Genomic DNA, 23,133 nt, shown 5'->3' with positions numbered 1-23,133 from the left:
TGATCGATACTTCTGGAAATGCTGTCTGGCACCACATGCTAGGCTTTAAATCTAAAAACACTACCCTGCCGCCAACCCCTGCCCTTCTCACATATTTAATTGAGCAAATGTTACCCCTGTGCTGAAAGAGAGGCTTTTCTTTTCTTTTTTTTTTTTTTTGCAGAGCACCTATGATGAGTTTGGGGACTCTTTGCACTGCATGATCAGAGGCAGAACTCTCTGACTTATTCATGCTGACTGAAAATTTAATGGCCTTTAGAGCCGGATGACCTAATGAGAGAATTCAGTGTAGTGGAACATCAGTACAGTAGCACCATGAATAATCAGCCCCAAAATGGCTCCCGTGGCTTAATCGCAGAGCCAGTGGCGGTGTCAGTGCCAGCGCGGCCGGCTCAGCCAGCTTTGACCCTCTGTGGAATGTTATCAGGTTTCCCACACTTGTTCAGACATAATATTCAAGGACATTTCAATGCCTTCCAAAGTCTTGTTCCATCATATGCAAGAAATTACAATTTTGCGCCACAGAGGGTACAAAGTTATACAGTTAGGAGTTTGGACGTTACCCCTGTTTGACATTAAAGAGTGAAAAGGGCCATTTTAACTGTTGCATTAAACCGGGCATGTGCAAGATCACTGCTTGCACGTCGGCATGCAAATGTTTGGCATTTCTAATTTATAAGAAGCTTGAATGATTATCGTAAAAATAGTTTAGGATTCAATTTCTGTCAATTGACAAATTCATTAAGTCAACTAATTGTTTCAGTGCTAAAGATATTGTAGTGTCAATCTGGGGGCAAGGTTGTACTTGTCTGCCTTGTGCTTGTGAGTGCATGAAGAGGATCATTCTATAAAGGAAATCTGCTGGGAAAAAGGTATAAACACTTATGTCTGTTTTAGGGTATCGTTCTGCTTAATGATCTTTTCTCTGTTTGTCACCTGTTTTTCTAAAAGACCATTTTTGCCTAAAGATCACTTTTCTGCTTAAGCGCTGTGTTTGCTCAGTTTTTAAAAAAATGACCCAGGGACTTCTCAAACACCAATACAAACCACTAAAAAAAAGGTAGCTTATACATAGGGGATATTTTGAAAGCACCAGATTCCAGTAAATACCAGGGCCAGGGACATCAAGGGAAAACAGCTGACAAGACTACATTATAATTGAGTCAAAAAGAGGTAAAAAGGGAGTATGGGAACGTGGCCTAACTGTGTATCCACGCCCCCGATAATAGTATAAAACTGATGTTTCCACACCGAAAATCAGTCTGTTCTGCAGAGCATACTCAGGGTTTATAATCTGTAAAGAGAATAAAGCTCTCCAGACTCAACTCTTCTGGACTTCCCGAGGAAAAGCTGACCTTCGACTTAAAATTCATAGTTAAAGTGACACAGTTAGGACTTAGGAATAAGGCAGTGAGTCATAATTTGAGCCTGATCCAGGCAGAATCTGGCCCATAAGGAGGCATCACAAAAATCCACGTCAATATGATCAAATCAAGTTCTCATTTTACAATATAATTAATTAATTATAATTAATTAATGAATCATTATAAGCTGTTTTAAATGACTGATTTTTGTTTTACATGTGTGTAGCTGTGTGGTCCTGTAAGATGCATACAGTGACACACGCTTCATTGCACTGAACACTGATTTGTTTATTTCACATGTGGTTTTGCACTCATTTACCATTTCATGACAAACTCATTAAAAATGGGGACATTGAGTTCAGCCATATCAGCCAGTGCTATATCATTTTAATCATATGAAAATGTGGCAGATTACTCTATTAAATGTGTGAGTAATGTTTAGGTACATGAAATCATGCCGTTTCACCATGAAAGAGGACTCTTAGTAATGAAGTGGCCCCTCTTAAGAAGTTTTAAATACATCTAAACTTATAAAAAGCCCATTTCATCAACAATCCTCACAGCAGCATTGTGCCAAAAACACTAAAGCGATATCTTTCTATAAACCCAGCAGGGTCTAGAACTCCCTATATTCATCACATTAAAGGAAAAAGTTCAGAATTTTTATAATTTTATTTAAATCAAAGGGCCAAGTCAAGGTTTTTCAAGGCCCGCGGGAGCACTGATAATTAAAGTTAAAAAACAGCATACTGGAAGAGCTTTCACTGCTCTGAGTCATCACACCCTGATTCCCATAAATCTCTTCACTGTCCAGGTGGCCGTATTTGCCTTCATGCTGGGTTTTATAAACTTGTTTTCTCTGTCAGACCGCCAGTTATTTAGTGACTGTGACAACTGAGTGACCTCTTCTGCCCTGTAAACGCTGGACTCCTTCAGAACATTAAATTGCAACCTTGGCTGGATCCGCATTGAAATGCATTGCCCGTCTCCTAACTGTGCACTACAGTACCTAACCTCGTATTTACAGTACACAACGCTGAGCAGCAGCAGTTACCAGGGAGCGTAAAGCTGTCAATACACACTTCCATCACTACCACTATACCATCTCCCAAGGCAACTTAAAACTTCAATCTCAATTCATCGCTCCGCACAGAATCGGCCCACGCATTGTATTAAACTGGCTGGAGATGGAGTCCTTTCAGTCCTTATCATTCCCCTGGCTCAGGAGTGGCAGTGAATACCGTCGGGCAATATCCCGGTCAGCACTGTATCAGGGCCTCCATTCCCACTACCAGCTTTTCACAGAGGGGTCCAAAACCAGGTCTTCATGTACCTCAACACTGAGGCCCTTTACATGCACATAACTATCCCCAACAAGTAAACGACAAAAGACGTCGTTTAGAACAATATACAGTATATAAGAATATAAGGACAACATCATTTTACCATAACAATAACACCCACTTGGTTAAGGTTAGGGGCAAATCGTGGTTAAAAGAAACCAACCCTGAACAACAGTTTGTAAAGGGAAACAAACAAATTTTGTTTTGTTGACCCAATCCATCAACCCTGACCTCCACCCAAGTTTTCCACTCGATAATAGCGCCACCTCACTTCCCCCTTTGCTACCAACGGGCCAGAGTCATAATTACTTTTATCTTAAGGCTTTTTAAGCATCCTGGTCATGTATTCATATGTAAATACAATACTCTGCTTTCAGAAACCTGAATATTCTTCCTGGAGAACTGTGATCGGTGTCATTTTTGCAGGCGCTTTGTCACTTTAAGGCAAATAAAACTCTTTAAAAAAACTGTGACACTGTGTAAAATATAAATAAAACTGAATGTGATGATTTGCTAATCCTTATACTCAATAGAAAACAGAACAAAGACAATATGCTGCTGTAGCAGTTAGTAAAAAAAAAAGTGATTACCAATGTAATGAAGCAAGATATGTGCTAAAAGTCAGAAGATTTGAGGGCAAAACTAAATCCAGCACTAAATGCAGCAGAGTCAGAAAGCAAAGTGACTGCGAATCAAAGACACATCTGCACTGATGCTGATGGATATTCTCTGTTTCATATAAACACACATCCTGATTATGATCATGAAGAAGGCACTTTAAATATTTTCATCTTCACACAAGTTGTCACTATCTTGTGAAAACTGTGTATCTCCAAAGTGTCAACTTTTGGAGAAAAACATCTGTATTCAGCCATTTTTCAGGAAACCTAAGAACAACAACAGACACAAAAAAATGAAATCATTTCAGACAACTGCAAAGAAAACTAATAGCTGCTGAAACATAAAACTGTTTGACTGAAAAGCTTCTTTTTTGATTGTTTGTATTACTTCTGCGCTGCGTGTGGTATTTAGAAATGTCAAGACATGCTTTATGATTTGTTTTTCATTGAAAATCTGGCCAACGAACATCAGTCAGTAATGCAACAAAGGAGAACGACATGCAAAACATCAAGCTCTCAAACAACGGAACTGAAACGCTATCAGATATTCACTGTCATAAGTGTGGCTGGAATTCATCCCACCGTCCTTCCACACACACACTCATCTATAATATAATACATGGATTATACAGTCCCACTGGACACACAGCACTGTCACGGTTATGATGGTTATTATTTACAACTGGGTTTCTCTGTATTTGACAGTGATGTATGTGGAGGGCTGCAGCCACCAACCACTGACGCTCCTCCCCTCTGTCCCAGAAAACAGCAGGATAATATAATCAGAGAGGAAATGACTTCCCTGCTTCATATAGCTCACAGTCTGTTTCGGAGATATTCTGAGAGAAGAGAGAACGACTCTGGAGGGAAAGGCTTTACACTTACTAAACACGTGTCAAACGCATAATGAGTCATTTTGGAGATGCCGACGTAATGTCCGTGTGTAGGAGTGCGAAAGACAGCAGGAGATATGCTTAGAAAGTCGGTGTGGGCGTGTGTAAGTATGAGAGGAAGGCAAAGATAGATCAGTTCATCTACTCGGCACGATATTTACTGCGCTTTGCAAACGGCTACTTTTCTGTATCAGGTCTTCATAGTAAAACTCGTACTGACAGTTCGTGTTATGACAAAACTGACAAGCAAATCAGTTCATTTAAACTTATTAAGCTGCACCTACTGATTATTTTCGTTATAGATTAATCTGCCTGGTATTTTTTTTATTAACTGATTAAACTTTTGCTGTAAAAAATGTCAGGAAATAGTCACTTTCTGACAGTTTTGCTTTGTCTGACCAACAGCTCAAACAGTCTAAAAACCAAACATCTTGAGTTTCACGGCTGGATAGCTTGAACCAGAGACTGCAGAGCATTTTGCATAATCAATTAATTGTTTAAATGATTTTTTTTAATCATTTGATAAATCTTTTCTGGTTTAATTTTAATATGTTTCATCAGTGTCTTTCAGTTTAATCATCAATATATAGGTAACAATAAATCTAGTATGTAGCATTTTATTTTAACAGCTAATACAATACTGCATATGTGTGGCAGAATATAGTTCAACACACTCAGCAGCATCCTTACTGTGGCCATTGCTGATTGGTTTGTCTGGTCACACCTTTACTGGCTGACAGTACAAGGAGGGACAAGTAATCTATGATGCAGAACAAAGAACAAAACTAGCTGAATCCTGAATGTACGCACACCTGTGGCTAACATTAGTAAACCAGCCAGAAACACAAATAAATAAGACAACTGTGGAATTACTGGGAAAAGCATCCCACATGTCAAAGTAAGGGATTACAAAAAGACTCATGTTTTGTACATAGAGAACAAAAGGTTGTGCGATGGTTCAATCAGACCTAGAACTGAACAGTCAGGAAGAGACAAAGAGACCTCAGAGCGACAGTTAAATGAGAGCAGAAGGTTAGTCGAGGGTTAGAGCTGCTGGACTTCACGCAGTATCAGCTGAATATTTTACACAGTTTAAACCTTTGCAGTCTGATGACTGAGTCGACTCCTGAGGGATGAAGAAAAACAGGCTCCTAAATAACACGGTTGTGGTTCAGTACTGATCCAGGGTCACTTACGCTTTTCTGGACTGGAGAATAACTTCAAACTGAAGGGTATGTGGGGGACAAACGGTTTTCTCCCCTTTCTCCCCTGTTGTGCGACACCGTGAGGACATCGACTGAATGGAAGCTTTAATCATTTAATTATTCTTCTTTCAGGGCCAAAACTATTTCCAATAAAAATAACACACTTGGTGTCTCAATTACACTGTTTTTATCTATTTTAAAACAGGCGTGATTGAAGGAAAGAAGAAAAACATGAATAAAACAGGTGATTTCAAACTTCTGAGCAGTTTATCTAAGAGAGAGGCAGTTTGTTAGCTATAAATTTCAGCTGTAAGTAAAAAGCCAAATGACAGAAGCCATTGTCAGAAATATGCTTCTGTATGTTGGCAGCAGCACGTCCCATGTGTGATTGCACGCAACAGGAGGCATCTACATGCCACAACATGCTATTTATTCAGCCTTTAAAATCCACTTGTCCATGGTATTACCCTAGCTTAGTGCCAGACAAGCAAACAGACAGACGAGGGGGACGAGTATGCACGCAGCACAAAGGATCATGGTAAACAGAGACAAATACCCTCATATGATGGGGTCTAATCCCGATCAGGGTATCGCTGTAGGCAAATGCCACATCCATCCCTCCCTGCTTCCCATCAAAGAAATCCACCAACTGCAGGCCTCCCCTCCATCCCGAGCACTACTCCTCCCTTGCTCAGTTTACCCCCCCCCCCACCGCCACCCTCACATCCATCCACGTCTCCCTTTACTGGGAAACAAACAGAAGCAGAAAAGTCGTTTTACAGCTTTACTATCCCAGCTTCCTATTAAATCCCCACTCCCTCCACCTTCACATACGTCCCCGCCCTCTTTCTCTAAATTAGTCATGATTAATGTGTGCGCCACGCATTGGGCCATCTTAATTAAATAACACCATCTAATTAGGGGCTGATTTCGGCTGGTAATGGCGCCGAAAGATGGCGGGAATAGGATTGTGCGGCGTGACAGAACATTCACGAAGTCCGTCAAAGTCCCTGGGCGGTCACACTCCCCTGGTTTCACACAAACAGCCCCCTCCTAATCTGACAGTTACATTAAAATGCAAATAGCCCAGATGTGAGGGCTTGGTAACAAGTGTGGATTACAGCTCCCAGGGTGCCGCGATACGAGCCAGGTAACAGGTTGATAGCTGTTGACCTGGAAGTGGCTGTTTAAATACTGGCTATCACGCTGTCGGACACGTGTAAGATTACACGGTGTGGAAATCTCCGCGAGCTGACAGATAATGCCTTTGATGAATCCATTTTTACATGACTAATCATCACACTTGTCATCGGAAAGACATCCAGACTCTTAGCAGTGATTGTTTGCTGTCCTGGTGGTCGCAGTTTATCTCTGCTCCAAGCGCGCGTATCGCTGGTTTTAATTAAATCAAGCTCGAGACCGACTGAAAGGTCAAAGAAAATTAAAGCATATTAATGAGCGAAGGGCACGGGCAGCACACAGCATCAGGTCAGGGAGACAGATGCTAGCCCCCCACAAACACACACACACACACACATACATACACACGTTAGGTTTCCATCACTTTTGGGGACATTACATAGACTTGCACTCATTTCCTGGAGACCTACCCAAACCATAACCACAGCCACTACTTGCCCAACCCTGACCCTAACCTAAACACAAGCCTTACCCTAAAATTTAATGATTTACATAATGGGGACTTGCATTTAGTCCCCACAAGTCAGGCAAGTCCCCACAATGTGACTGTGTGATCAATGTCCCCACAACATGCCTAATACATGGCCCCACACACGTTTGGTTTCCATCACTTTTGGGGGCATTACATAGACTTACATTCATTTCATGGAGACTTATCCTAACCATAACCATAACTTTGCTAACCCTAACCCTCATCATAACCTAAACCTAACCTTAAGCTGAGTCTTCAGCCTAAAATTTAATGATTTACACTATGGGGACTTGCATATTGTCCACACACACACACACACACACACACACACACACACACACGTCGAGCGAGGTGCGAGACGTGAACCATGTGTCTGGTGTGTGCAAGACGGCCTGTCCCGCCACCAGGAGCGCGTCTCCTGCAGCGCAGCATCATGGCTGGATGTGAAAGGCAGCTCACCCGTGCCAGAACACCTACCCTTTAAAACCCCCCCGGCAGTAATAACGCCTCACAGTCACTGCTCCTTTCAGCACAAATGAAAAGGGGGAGAATAAAACGCGCGTTCCCACAGAGGGCCGGCTGCTGCCACAGAGGGCTATTTTACTTTTCCTTTGTGCTGTGGCAAAAGCGAAGCCTACGACAGCCCCGCTGCGGGGTGAGGCAGTGGTTGGAGGAGTGAGGAAGAGGGCGATGCAAATAGGGTTTGGACATAGATCAAAAGACTTAAGTTTCACTGCATCATCAGGGCTGGAGCGCTTCTCCACCCCCCCGCCCTCAGCCTCCGTCCTCTTCTTGCTCACTCGGCTGCGTTCGTGCCATCGCAGCCCCGGAGCTCGTCTTCCGAGGGGCGTCCTGGCGGAGTGTGAACACTGTTCTTACATGTCAGTCTTCAACAGAGATGTGAACACTAATGGTTTTTGGCAGGGCCCGGGTCCTCGGTGGACACACTGCTGGAGCAGAAAGAAAAACAAGCGGGAAAGAGGGACAGGAGGGAGGGAGGGGGGTGGGGGGCAGAGAAAGACCAGGTGTCTCGGGCACTGGCAGGTCCACTCGCTTTACAACAGCGCCATCTGTCTGTAATAGGGGCGCTTTACAATGTCGAAGACCTGCACAACTCACATTCAAACGATGCATTTTAGTGTTGTGTCAGCCACTTTAATTGTTTAATAGGCTGTTATGGGAAAAAGCCACTTTTTATATCTGGACAACTGATGCGGCTAATGTGAGCAGATATGCGTGACTTGCGCATGTAAGATGGGTATAAATTATATATTCCATCTCTCAAAATGTCTGAGTAACTCATCATTTTCCCGGGTCTCATCCAGTCAAACAATCCTGACAGTTAAAACACGCGCTGCCAAGACTTTAAAAGGGGCCCCTTTTCTCCGCATTTCAAGGCTGAAATGAGAGGAAGCAGAAAGGGATCCTCTTCAGACTGCAAATGTGAGTTTTCCCTGAGCCAGCATCATTCATCGTCCCAGCGGACCGGCCCTTCCTTTCTCTCGGCCAACCGGAGAGATGGATGCCGATGTCACCGCGTTGGCCGGAGTGACAGATGGGCCGATTATACAAAGCCTCATCCCTCTGGTCAAAGGAAAACACAACACCTTCCCTTCTAGCTAATAGCTTTCATCTGCCTGCACCTTATGGATAACTGATGCTTGGTGTTAATATGGAAAAGCAGCATTGTATGGACAGATCTCATTACAACTCTGGCCTCCCTCCTGACAGCGTGTACCTGAACAGACACCTGACATGCTTTTTTTTTTCTTTTTCTTTTTTTTAAACAGCCCAAACAAACAAAATGGTAAATCACCTCGCTGCGACCTCGTGTCTGGCTGGCTGGCTTCAAGGGCATGTTTTCCTACCTCCAGACGGACACATTGCAAATGCATAACCGGATTCCTGTCACAGGCTTGATGTGTGGGTGTCAAGCTCCGCTGTGCACTGCGGCTGCTCCGCAGGTGAGCCGGGCCAACAGGAGCAACAACCGGGGGCTCAAACTGAGCGCGACACGGCAAATGCATTTTGGGTTTTGGCCAGGGAGGTGTCAAAATATAAGTCAAGATCATGGGAGAATGAGCGCGGGTGCTGAAGGTGATCTTTCAGGATTTAAACCACCCTCCCCCTTGCCTGCACCTACCTGTGATTTAAAGTCCGGCCTGATTAATCAGACTGGCTTCGAGTCTCTGTTCAGGCGAGACGTTTAGATCAATCACGGCAGCCAAAGGGGAGCGTACCGTGGCTCTAACAAATGGGAAGCAGAGAATGAGGGTAGTGTGAGAGAGAGAGATTGAAGGGCTTACTTCATGCTCCCAGCCATCAGCAGGAAAAGGTTGTAGATGTGTGAGAAGATGAACAGGAAGAGGATGGTGCTGAAGAACATGGTCATCCAGGAGCCATGATCCTCGCGGAACATTTTCAGGCGCAGGTATCGACCTAAAGGGAGCACAACAAGGACACTGCTGTCAGAGGCGGTTCAAACAGCACGTCGGCGCGCCGCCACGTGCGTCCACGAGGGTGGAGATGAAAGCAAATAAATTAGTCGCACAGATCAATAATGTCCTACTGTGTCAGACACGCGCCCTTTAGGTGATGGAATTAAGATAAAAGAGCACTTTAAGGTGTCACTCCTGCAGCCCTGAAGGAAGCGTCTCTTCCTGACCACCTTCATCATGAATCCCATTCATGATCATTTCATGCAAGCTGTCACATGCTCACTTTTGTTTCATTTGAGTTGTGCATTAGACAAATTATTCAAACATTTGTGACCTGTGGTGGGTTTTTTTTGCACAGTTCTGGCCTGGAATCAAATTATGGAGATATATCTGTCTTGCAGAGCATTAGATTGGATTGGGACACGCAGACTTCTGCACAGGACACACAATGGCAGCTCAGCAAAGCTCATGAAGACAACAAGGTTTATTACACCACTGTTGGCTTTGTTGTTGTACCTTGAAGAGAGAACAGTTGGTGCTTCTCTGCGGCTCGCTATAAAAATAACGACGGACCAATTTTTATTTTGGCTGCTCCTGATGACAAAGAAAAATATTTATACCTTGAATTCAAGGGCACACATTTTCTGGTCGGAGTGGGATGAAAAAAAAGCATTACATAAGTACAGTATAAACAGAGATCTGTGGAAAAAAAAAACACATGTGATGTAATTAAGTGTGCATAATGTAATTGCACAACCGCTGTCAGAGTCCTTGATCTACCTCTCACACTGCTCATGTAACAGAAGCAATCTACAGCACGTCTGCGTCATTCAGACCTGGGTCAGAACGGATTTGCAAATGAAACAGATCAAATGTAATTAAAGGGGTACTCCAGAGTGTTAGTACTGCACTTTCATAGAGCAGAAGAACTCACTTCTGGTTAAAAAAAAAGGAGCAAATTTAAGCAAAAGAGGCGAAGGGAGGTCGAGCTTCAAAAACACTGGATCCTGAATTTCCCATAATGCAACCAACAGCTTAATTTCATTTGACATTTCATAGACCTGCAAGGCGAAGGTAAGTATGCTAGTTTTGGTAGCCTTGCTAGCTTGACTTGAACGGAACCAATAGGAAAAAGTGCATTAACTGTCCTTGACAAGCTTGTTTTCATCAACATCAATCAATCTTACAAGACTTGTAAATATGACATTAAATCCATCCGCTCCAACAGAGTGACACGTCCTCTCTTTAGCTGACTGCGCTAAACTTTCATCCTTATCACATCAATTATTTGAGATGACCAACTTTATAGTTTTCAGTCAGGATCTTTAGTATTTGGATCAAGTAGTTTGAGAAAAATGGGATGCGCCAAATTCAGAAGCTGTTATCTCAATGTGGCAGATACATATTTAATCAGCATTTAGGTAAATATACTGTGAGTATCAGTTCGGACGCCATAGCAACAGATCCTCAATATTAAAGGCAAAAAACTTGAGTGGGACATCACAAGTATGAACAATCCCAACCACCAACTGCTTCAAGGTTACTCAATTGACTGTTAATTAACAAATCCTTCATGAGCAAGCTTGGCTATACACCCTCCATTTCCACAACTTTACATATTGCTCACACACACACACACACACACTTCCAGCCTCTCTTTGCTTCGCCTCTGCAAGCTGTGATCCGGTGCCAGAAGCAGCCATCTTCCCAGGAACAACTCTTTGTTTTTCTCTCCTCCAGCCCCGTCAGCATCCCTTTGAGTTACAGCTCCTGGGAGAGCTAACACACACACACACACACACACACACACACACACACACACACACACACACACACACACACACAAAGCAGAATGCTCCATTTATTTTCCCATTACAGCCTGGCTGGTTTATTCTCCAACAGTTTTACATGCTGTTCAATCTCAGCTTGCTCACTTTCAGCTTTTTTTTGCGCCGCACACGTAAAAAACAAAGATGTTGAGATTCCTACGGAGATGAAGATCTCTGTTCAGTTTAAGTGCAGTGATGATAAAATGCCTCTAACGTCGTCGTAAACCTTCACAAGAGCTGACGGATGAGCATCAATTTAATTGGCACCAGCCACACATTAAGTGTAGGAGTCTGAATTAAAAACCTGTCACAGCTGTATGATGTTAATTACAAAGCAGAAACAGGAACGGGTCGTCACTTCTCTACATTCATTTGGAATAATAAAAGACCCAGAGTGAGATATTCAACATTGCAGCTGCCGGAGGAGAGGGAGCCATGGCTCTACCTGCCGGCTGTTGTGTGTTGGTGTAACCCAGTGGACAGACACTGAGCTATCTTTAATGGACATACCTGCGCTGTCAGTATTGGGCTGTCCCAGCGGAGTTAATGAAGTACTCCAACTGCAAATTCAATGGATTGTTTATTTTCAGTGTAAATATGGTCGGTCAGAAGTGTTGAAGAGATTTCAGCTCTTCCACATTTCCAGCCAGTGGTAAAGACAATGGAGCAAGTGAGGCGTCAGCTCCCCTTGCTGAATAATAAGCACTTCTCTCTGAAGGAAATAAGGAATCATGATTGTGTTGAGTTCTCAAGAGTAACTCAGATACTGATTAATGATCATAATTAAAAAAACAGGTCTCACAGGCAAACCAAACAAGGGCTTCACCTCGATTAATAAAAATTCAACCAATTACATACGGCAGCGCTGGGAAAAGGAAGCTAACGTGATAATAGAACAGAAGACATGGCTTCAAGTATGGGAAACCCAATGTATTTCTACAAACCTCTGGAAAAATCTGATCTGTTTCTTTGGTACCCGCTACCAGAAATCCAGATTTAGTGGGTCTCTCATTGGAGGGAGTGTGGATCAGGACTGGTCTTGTCCACATGCCTTTTTGGGAAGGGGAGTGGGCCATTTAGTCTCAGAGATTCTGGACCTGAAATCTGATTTGTAGCTTGAAAATATTAGTTTTTACAAAACCTAAAAAAAATCTTAGTATGTTAGTTTAAAGGTTGGTTATTTACTTGTAATGCGAACTTGAATATTCCCCTAATATCAACCATCTTCCTTAAAATTTTACAGGTTATTTTGCAAAAGCAAAGTGTCCTGGTGTGAGGCCACGCCATACGTTTTGCTCTGTGGTATTTCAGGGCTCATCACAGATGCATAATTGAATTGACTTGCATGGGTGAACTTAATTGCCTCCAGTGCCAATGAGCCCTGGCTTAGATGTAGGAGCACAGTGTGTATCGGCAGATCTGACTTTTAAAGCAGCACGCCGCGCCAGTGAGCACGGCCGCCCTCTCACAGCCTATATGGGCAGGATTTAACTAGGGGGTGATTCAAGACTGTTCAGCCAAGCCGTTTGAGTCACTGCACCTCCCGACAGCAGAGGACCCTGATAAGGGGTGATTCATGAGCACTGTCTACTGCGAGGCTCAGCCCAGCAGGGGACAACAACAACAACAACAACATGGAGAAGGCAGCCACACACACAAACATAGGTAGGAAAAAAAACACAGAGGAAAGAGAGGGAGGCACTTGTTCCATCTTTCACACTGCAAACACGGACCTACACACTGCTGTTACATTTTGAATCCTAATTAACAGTATTTACAGCATCATTCCTCGAACACTGTTTCCAATGCTCTGTTTGGGATGAGATCATAGCCACCCTCTCCTCATGTTGTTTCCAAATCAAACATGTAGCTGTGTCTCCATCTAGTGGCCATGAATGGGAATGCACCAGACAGCTGACAGCAGGTAGATGAGGAACACTGTCTTTACAGTCAATAAAAGGGTTCTTCTTCAAGTGCCGTTTCTTTTAACCCCATCAACTTTTTTGAGGAGGTGTCCGATACAACCCTGGTCTTTGAGAGTAAAGAATTATTTTTAACAAACAGGTCTTATCCTGAGGGGAACCCTAACTGCGTCCTTTTCTGTCATCACATTATCTTGAATGCCGTGTCTGTGTCTGAATTCAGTGCACGTTGTCAGGATTATCTGCAATTGTGGACAAGTTTTGGTTATTATTTCCAGTGATGTAAATGTAGCCGACTCCACAGCCTCAATGGGTCGTTTCTGTTCAAACTAACGACCACACAGAGCGCAGTGCTGTCATTTTAGTATGTATGACTTCCACGATGCCTTCAATGAATTTATGAATGAACGATCATAAGCAAAGGCTCAGACTTGCCAATCTGTGTAATGTTTATCCAGGATATGCAGACGGAGAGGCAGAAGAATATCCAGGCATTAGTCTACTCTCAATAGTTTAAGCTAAGCAGCCTGCCAAGATACCCGCTTTCAACCTTACAAAAAAAGTAATAGGATTACACTTTTCCAACAAAATCGGCAGTTAGGTCATAAATGCAGTGAAGGCGTAACTGTGGTAAATGCACGTGTATAATATTAAGTCAAAACAAACAGCGATACCAGCATTTCAGGCGAAGAAACTGGGGTTTGAGGGCCTTTTACACACTCTATTGCCAGTTTACTAGGTACACCTTTCTAAAATTATTTCAGCCTAGTGCAGCAGTCCTGCAATATCCAGTATCCAAACCTCCATGGAGGTTAGACTTTTTGTTGAAACTGAAAGCTGTTGATTCAACTGTATGGTCATTTTGGAGGCTGCAGTTTGTAATTGTTTTGCATCACTGACAGGAGTTCCTGTTATCAGTAACAAGTCCACCCCATTTATATCAATGAGAGTAGGCTAAATAACAAAAACACCTCTCTGTACGACCATAAAGCTGAATCAACACCTCTGTGAAAACACTGACAAAAACTCAACATTATAACTTTTATAAAGGAAGGAATTGTTGCAGGACTGTTGTATTAGACTGCTTCAGCTGTACATAACAAGCTTGCAATTCTTAAGTGTTTAAGTTTATCGGATTCCTGCTCAGTCCAGATCGTCTCAAAGCCACGGGACCCAGACTGCTGACATTATGTTTACCCGTCTGTTTGTCTGCCCGACAGTGAGTCAGTGTGCAATAATTCTGGGAAGTGCTCAGGTTATAAAGTCACCAGATTTATAGTAGTAATCCATTTAGAGGACATACAGAATCCCTGGAGCCAGAAACACACACATAACAGTAGAAACCAGGCGAGACCATCAGTTAAACACGTGCGCTGGAGCACACGGACATGCAATTACCGATTCAGATGTTTTAACAGTAGCTTTGTTCTCCTGTTTACTGTCTTGCACACACACACACATGCACACACACCGAGCAGTCTCACAGGTGAAGCAGTGCACCGACAGCTCCTGACAGATGAGAGGCACACAGCTGGTGGAGGAGGAGTGAAGGCGACCTGAGATGTGATCACCGACTCCATTCATCATGATATCGCTCTACAACAGCAACACGTCTGACTTTGTTAAAGGAGGCAAGTACAATCTGAACCTGAAATACTTTCAACCTTAAACATTTTAACATGCTTTAGGGCAAAACTGTTGGGATATTTTACATAATATTTATTTAACTTTCAAATCGTTAATGACAGAATAATGAACTTACAACCTTTTAGTCATTCTAATTTCATGATGGTTGTTATGTAAATAAAGTCAATACTGTCTAAATTAAATTGTATCCTTATACTTCTTAAAATTTTACTTGCAGTGTAGCTCTATGATAAAAAAAAATCCTGTGTTTGAATATTTTAATCATACCTATTAAACTTTATCGTCACAAAAAAAGACAGAACATAAAGACATTTTCTCCCTGTTGGTGGGCACTGATAGGTCGATACGATCTGGGTTGAAATGTGGAAATTGTTCAGATTCGCTCACATGAACAAACTGAATGTATTATCTCTGATTAAGTGCAAACAGAGGCCGACAGAGCGGAGGCAATGAATCAACAGTCCCCAGGTTTCATTGTTCACCGCAGACAGTCTTGTATTCGCTTCCTGACGCGCCGGTGACGCTCACAGACTCTGGAGACGGATGCTGTAAATACAGAGGGCCCTGGGAGAGAGCGGGCGATCGCATCTTACTTTAAGTACTATCTGAGAGCAGGGCTTACCGGCAGAGTCAATAAAACAGACGACGACCAACGTTATTCTGGAAGTTGTTCTTGAAATATAAAATGCGGATGCCATATAATGCAGAATATCCACAGTGTTTCATGGAGATAAATTCTAGAAAAACATTATGATTTATACAACTTGCTTACAGAGAAATTCAAGTCAAACATGCAGAATAGCCTTTATGGTGGAGGATAACATGAGCAATCATTCCTTCATGTGTGTGTTTTAATCTGTTTCTTACTCAACAGGATAATGAATTTAGTGCCAGAAGGTTTAAATTTTAAAGAGAAGTATTCATAAGTCAGCTGTCTGTGACTGACAACTTAGTTACTTGGCACATCTTAATTGTTGAATGCTTTTTCAATCTCTATACGTATCTACAGTTCAGCTACATTTAAAGTTAAGCAACCTAAACATTTGATAGGTCTTTGACGGGATGCAAACTCCAGTCTTCTGCATAAAAGTCGAACACGCTACACCCCCATCCACCACCCGGACCTCCACACCCTTATTTTTCACCTTGCTACGTATTGGTACAGAACTTTGACACTGGACATAAATCACCATGTGCAGAAATGAACAGAAGTAATTCCTGCAGATACTGGGCCGTTCTTTACAATCTGCCTCTCTTGCACTTCATGGGAGTACAACACTAAAATACTGGACCACTCTTTTATTCTCACTAAACATTAATATTTTAAGAATAAAATAGTTGCAACGCTGACTCTACCTCCTGTCCTTAAATCCCAGAGGTGTTTCTGGAGTTCCTGAACCAGTCCACAGTATTCTGCAGCCAGTTCAAGAACAGCACGTGGTACTGCTACATCCTGCTGGTTCTCTTCAGTTTCGCCCTTCCTGTTGGGATCCTGGGAAACATCGGAGCTCTAATCAACTACACCTGCTTCAGGAAAACCTGGAGCACCAGCAACGTTTTCTTGCTGAACCTGGCTCTGTGCGACTCAGCCTGGATCCTCACTCTCCCCTTCAGCCTGTATTTTACCTTCCAGAGGCCCCACCTCAAAGACAAAGAGATCTTCTGCCAGTTCAAGAGGATCTCTTTCAACCTCAGTGTATACGGCAGCATCCACTTCCTCACTCTTATCAGCTTCGACCGCTACGTTGGGACGGTGCACCCGATCAGCTCTCTCCGCTGGTGGGATGTGGGAAAGGCCAAGCTATGCTCAGTGTGCACATGGGTCTTGTTGGTCCTGAGTTCCATTCCTGACTTATTTGTAACTTTTGCTATTCAGCGACCAAAAAACGTCACTGTGTGCATGGACCACATCCACGGCCCCTTTATCTACGTCAAGACAACCACCATCATCAGAACAACAGTGGGCTTCCTGTTGCCGTTTTGCAGCATGCTGGCTTTCTACATCATGACAGTTCGTGTTTTGAGGCGTCTACCAGAGGGCAGAAGGCATAGAGGAGCCCAGCGGGCGGGAGGGAAGCCTCTGCGACTCATCACCGCCGCCATACTCATCTTTGTGGTTTCCTTCATGCCGTACCACGTCATGGTCATCACCCTGGTGTTCATGAGGATCCGCAACCAGGTCACGCCATCTAACACCTACACCCTCTACGCCTTTTATGAGTTCTTTGAGGCCATGTGCAGCGTGAGTAGCTGCCTGGACCCAGTGCTGTATATTATGGCTAGTGAGCAGTTCCACAGGAAGCTGCTGGCCTTGAAAAGAAGCCGATACAGGAGGCTGTGCTGCAGAGCCAGCAGGAGGGTCGGGGTAATGGGGTGAATTCAATGCATGGCTTTTTTTGCTAGTTACATTAAATTGCCTTGGCTGTATCAGCGTCACACATGTCCCCGTGGCAGATGTTAATGGTACAATTATCTTTAAGTATGCTGGTAAATTGCACGACTATGGAACTGGAGTCGGCGGAGGAAGCTGTGGCTGATCATGCTATGTTCTGCATTTCAAAAATATTTTTCCTGTAATAAAACGTTTTGTTGCTCTATAAATCAGCAGAGGTCTCATCATCTTTTCTGCTTTACATCTTCCACTTCTGATTCATAGACTGTCATAAGACATTAACACAGGCAGGGCCAGGTGACAAACTTTCTCATATAACAGCTAAACAGCACACGAAAACAGGCGTTTTTAGGTGAGAAACGGGCGATGCAGAAACAGAATGTTGACTCATGCATTATCAGTCTGGCCTAGTTTGATGGTTCGATCTGATTTTCATGAGCCAGGTGTGTCGGGCTGGAAGGAGTCATTTGAATAAAGTGGAGGACGAGTCATGATTATACAAATTCAGATACAGCGAACATGAACCACGCGGCTGCATCTCCTGCTCTCCACAGAAAATAAACAGGATCCATTCACTTAGCTGACCTCCATCAATAGACCATCAATCCATCAATGTGTCTGTACCTTATCTTTCCTTTAATCTGTCCATCTGCACTCACAGTATTTGTGGTTCAGGTCTCACTGCAGATTGCCTGCGCACCTGCTTCATAACAGAAAAGCACAGGTGAATGAATACCCTATCAAATGACCTGTTTGCAGCAGCGGTGGGATTAACTCGTGTTGTAGTCTTATCAAAACAACCTGGCAGAAACACCCATCAGGCCTCTCTTCAAATACAGACTGAGGTGCTGATGTGGACTCTGCACGTGGAAAGTGTGATCAAAATGAACAATGAAGGAAGCAAACACCAGGCCTTGGAAAACCAAAACACGGCTCATGTTTGGTCACACAGTAAGTGATACCATAGTATCCATACTGATTATTTAACTATGAATAGTGCAGCCTCTCAATCTCAATCACTGCTCTTCGGATTCGAGTCATGTACTTTAATCTATTTTAGGCTACAGTACGTAGCTCTGCTGTTTCATGTTTTGATTTGGATCATCAGAACAACAATCCTGCCCTCCTTAGGGATCCTAACAAACGTTATCCCTCAAAAACAAGAGAGGCTTAGCAGCAACATGTGCACACCAGCATCGTCATTCATCACAGGTTTGCTGGGCCGCAGCATCACGCGTGGGCCTGGGGAATAGCCGTGACTACAGCCGCTAGTGTCCCCAGAGCTGGACTCCTCTGTAACCAAGTGTCTGGATGATAAATCAGAGGTGGGAAGTGACAACACAGCTCCCTCCGCAGGGAGACCGCGGCAAGTAGAGCCGGGACAGCGAGAGCTGGCTCCTGGGCCACTGTGCTAACGTAGTAGCTGTTCCAGGAAGCCTGTTCGATCATTTCATTTTATTTATGGCTTGGCACCAGATCAAAGGACTCATACATTTCAGGTAAATAAGCAATTTCCTTTTGGCTGGTTTCCTTTGTTTGTGAGCTTTTGTCATTATTGGCGTTTCTTTGTCTCCCAGTCTGCTGTGCAGAGCCCTTACTGCAAGCACATGAACATGAAGGTCGCTCCACAAGCACATTTATAATGCTATATCATTATTATAATGTTATTTTTCATTTTGTACTTTCATCTCAGATGCAGTGATTTTTGTTGAACATTAGTTGAGATTTTGGGGGCAGCAAACATGCTGTAAACGTCACACTGACTGTTCATATGGTGAACGTGTTAGCAAACATTTACTCATCCAGCAGACGCGGAGCAACAATAGCATTTATTTGGAGTTGGACCAAATCCTGGGGACATAATCTGTGACTGCATTCAAAATCACATACTTTTTACTTTTAGTACTTATTACAGCTGCACTTAAAGAGTACTTACTGTTGCATGTATGCATACAATAGGGACAAACTAGTTAATGACAGCAATGTGCCTTGAACTTTGACCCTCTCTCTCTCAGACATCCATTGCAGTCCGTAGGACAAAATTTGAAGAGAAATAGAAAAAGTACATGATTTGGTACTACCCTGGGGAAATTCCCTTGTTACAACAGCAGAATAAAAAGGAGAGACAATTGACAATAAAAAAGATGCAAAATAAAAGGCTATATGCATTAAATACAAAATAGCATCAAAAATATTGCCAAACAAACCCTGATCTCTTCTTTTTATTTCTTCTGCTGTGCAGGATTGTGAGGATTGTGGGCCAGAAAAGCCAGAAAACAACGCTGGATTGCAGACTGGATTGGATGCAGTAGGACATCCTGGTATTTTAGGCAAACTGCATTTGGCATATTGTGTTCTGGGACATACGCAATGTTTTTCTAGCATACTAAATAGCATGGTAGTGTGAGTATTGGAACGCAGCATGAGTCTCTAATCAGTTTGATTTAAGCTAAATGCTCCACTAAGGGAATGAAAATAACTACATTCTGTTGCTGGAAATAAGGCTGACGAGAGCGGTGAGACTGAACTGAAACACTGAGCTGAAAGCTGCTAAAATGCTCTGCAGAACTGAGAGAACTGCAGATGAAAGCTCTCTGTGCTTTTGTCACTACAAGCAACACCTTTCATATTAGTCATTTTTTCTGTTAAAAGTATTGATTAGAGCAGCTTCATTCTAGGCGACTGTAGACCGTTTGTAGAGCGGGCGTCCACTTATCAGAAGGTTGGTGGTTCGATCCCTGGCCTCGGCTGAATACATGTCGAATTATCCTTGGGCAAGATACCAAACCCCAAGTTGCTCCCGGTGCTGTGCATCGGTGTGCGAGTGTGTTAATGCTCGTAATTGCAGGTGGCAACAAACAACCAAAATGAAATGCATCAAAGGCATCAACACGCAGCAAGACAGAAGTATAAATTCAGGCTGCAGGGACGCAGCAGTGCACTGACACCAGAGCAATCACTCATTATTTACAGAGGACGGGGACAACCTACGAGGCCAACTAATAGAACTAATCTCTCTGAACTGAAGAGGTTAAAACATACAGCTCGACAGGGCACCGTGAGGCTGGTGAATAGTCATGAGGCTGATAATCATGCAGATTCCTGCGGATCAGCTGTGTAGATCAGTCTGGGTCAGGCCGCTACTTGTGGATTCCTCAATGATACGCTGAAAGTATGCCAGAACAACGTCCAAAGTATTCAGACAAATCAAAACAGATTAATCCATGATAAAAATAATCAATAGGTACAGCAGCCCTAATGAAAAATATATCTAAATTTAAGTTTTTTAATGACATATGTGAAAGTTATGCAAAATATTGAAATATGGCCACACTTAAAACACAAAGAAAAAGGTCTTCAAACATATACACTTGCAGCTAATCATTATTTTGATTACCGATCATTGATCAGACTTGATTTTTTGGGGGGTAAATTTACCTTTTAGTCTAGAAAATATCAGAAAATAATTAATAATGCACCTCACAGTTTCCTCGAGCCCAAGGTCACATCTATGAAGTGTGTACTGTGCCTGGTAAACACTCCTAAACTGGAACGCATTCACTTCACAGCGACATTCAGCAGAAATGGAGAAGCTGTAACGAGCAAATGTTTGTGTCGCTTTTAACCCGATAAAAGACTGAAACGATTAAACAATCATTGTAACGAATTAAAAGACTAATTGTTTCGGCTCTAGCAGGAATAAAAGCAGGACATTAATTCACTGTCAACAGCAACACATACTCTCAGGCACACACACAGGCAGTAAAACACCCAGCAGTGACACACACACACACTCACACACCATGCAGAGCCCCTATCCTGCCTCCCACCCATCCACTCCTACACACACACACACACACAGTCTCTTCTCTGACCCGCAGCCACACAGTGCCGTACATAAGCCATCTCAGCCTTTGCGTGGCACAGTAATAACACATGACAGAACCCAGATGGCATCCTGCAGGCTACAATCATCAAGATCAGGGAAAGGGGACGAGAGGCACTCCCAACAACAGAGCAGCCAATGACGTGTCTCACCCTCTCTAACGCACGCACGCGCACACACACACACACACACACACAAAGCTCGGCAGAACATCCAATAACGTCAACAGCTTCGTGATCAAGAGAAGCAGGTTTTCACATGTCTTTCACGTGTTCTCGTGCTGCTGCTGTTCACACCGTTCTGGAGCCTCAAACAAACCATCCAGGTGGAGATGAGCGGTCAGTGATTGAATGTAAGTGTCGGTAAGAACATGCAAAGTAGGCTATAATCCGGTTAGGACGGCGCTCCACATGACTCAAAGTTCCCCTTCATTTTACCTTTTAGAAGTCGCAAAGCCTTGGAGAGAGATAGGTGAATATATTATGCTAATCGGGGACTGAGGCAGCACGCAGGAGAAATGAGAAGCAGTTTCATTTTTCCCATTATGGAGATGGGCCGTGAGATAGCCATGACATAATGCTTCAGTGCTGTGGTGCCGCATCGCTGCAGAGAGAAGAGCTAGTGGTGTGTGAGGCATTTGTTATTAATACTGCATAAGTTAACACCAGATCTGTCATATTCAGACAACCTGAAAGATCACGTCAGTTCTACGAGCTCAATGATTCATCATTTCGGCCACACTGAGAGGTGCGAGCAAAAATACCAAAGTAGTGCAGTAAGTAAAACTGTCACGACAAAGATGGAATAAAAAAAATGAAGCGAGATTATCGCTTTTTAATAACCCAACATTTGTTTTTTTAAGCGATAGTTTGACACTTGGGGAGAATCTGCTTCGTGCTGGACAACTTCTTGGCCGGCGGCCGCAGCGACTGTGAGAAACGTTCTTTTTACACTTTGTTTTCGTGTGAAGTAGAACAAAGGTCACACAGGTGTTAATTGAACAGCTTTCAGAGGTGCCAGGCTGGCTGTTTCCTAATACTTGCAGTCTTCAGAAAAATCTAAGCTCACCATCTCATGGCAGGAGCTTAATATCTTGCAGCAGCAAGATCTGAAAGTGGTATCAATCTCCTCATCGAAGTCTTTGTGAAAGAGCGAATGAGCATTGAATTATTCCTTTAAGGTGCTTAGCAGGTTAGATGGAGGTTTAAATGTTGGTGGATCGCCACATCATTTGACCTGTCGCGCTCTTTCTTTGATGTTCGCGTAGATTTTTTTCTGCCACTGCGACCTCGACCAAACAGAAAAGGTTTATCTTGATGTTGTCAGTCGAGGTTTGAGCAACCTTCGCTGTCACTTCCCCTGGACTTTGGAACAGACTGACATCTGCCAGCTTTAATCAATGGCTCTCTCAAAACGTATCTCTAAATCCATCTCAGTGGTTCAGTCTATGTGTGTGTGTGTGTGAGAGAGAGAGCTCCTGTTTTCACCAGTGAATTACTGACTTGTCTTACAGCCTCGCTTTCAGTCAAATTAAGCCTCATGGCTGAGAGTCTACTTATCTTTATTTTGCGAGAAGTCAAAGGCCTTTTATGTTCGCATGCCATCTGAGTAAAAACAAAAAAAGACATTTGATATAATTTCCACGTGGAATCTAATAGTGTTACATTGTGCTTCCATTAAATGTGGCAGAGTACAAATAGATGTTTCTTTAAATGGTTCGCTATCCTTTGCAAGTGAAAAATCGCTGTTACCTACAGCAAAGTCCTTGACAGTGATCGGCCCAAAGGGGTCCTGGTCATAAAACCTAAAAAGGTGGCTTAATCTGATCCATGACCGAATGCAAACAAACCGCACTCAAACTGAAACAGACAGCTCACAAACCCTGCCTGACCTAAGATTTAATACAAATGCATAATGACAGC

General features: G+C 43.2%; 1 protein-coding gene across 1 annotated transcript in view; it reads right to left on the bottom strand.

The window, feature by feature from the left end:
• tmem117 (transmembrane protein 117) overlaps positions 1-23,133 on the bottom strand; it is a 42,445-nt gene that overhangs the window by 14,588 nt on the left and 4,724 nt on the right. The window contains exon 2 of the mRNA XM_041939759.1: positions 9,404-9,536. Within this exon, the coding sequence (XP_041795693.1) occupies positions 9,404-9,536 (133 nt within the window). The remainder of the gene's footprint in view (positions 1-9,403; positions 9,537-23,133) is intronic.

Source organism: Chelmon rostratus, chromosome 6 (genome assembly GCF_017976325.1).
Source record: "Chelmon rostratus isolate fCheRos1 chromosome 6, fCheRos1.pri, whole genome shotgun sequence".
Taxonomy (NCBI): Eukaryota; Metazoa; Chordata; class Actinopteri; order Chaetodontiformes; family Chaetodontidae; genus Chelmon; species Chelmon rostratus.
This window is presented reverse-complemented; position numbering and strand designations above follow the sequence as displayed.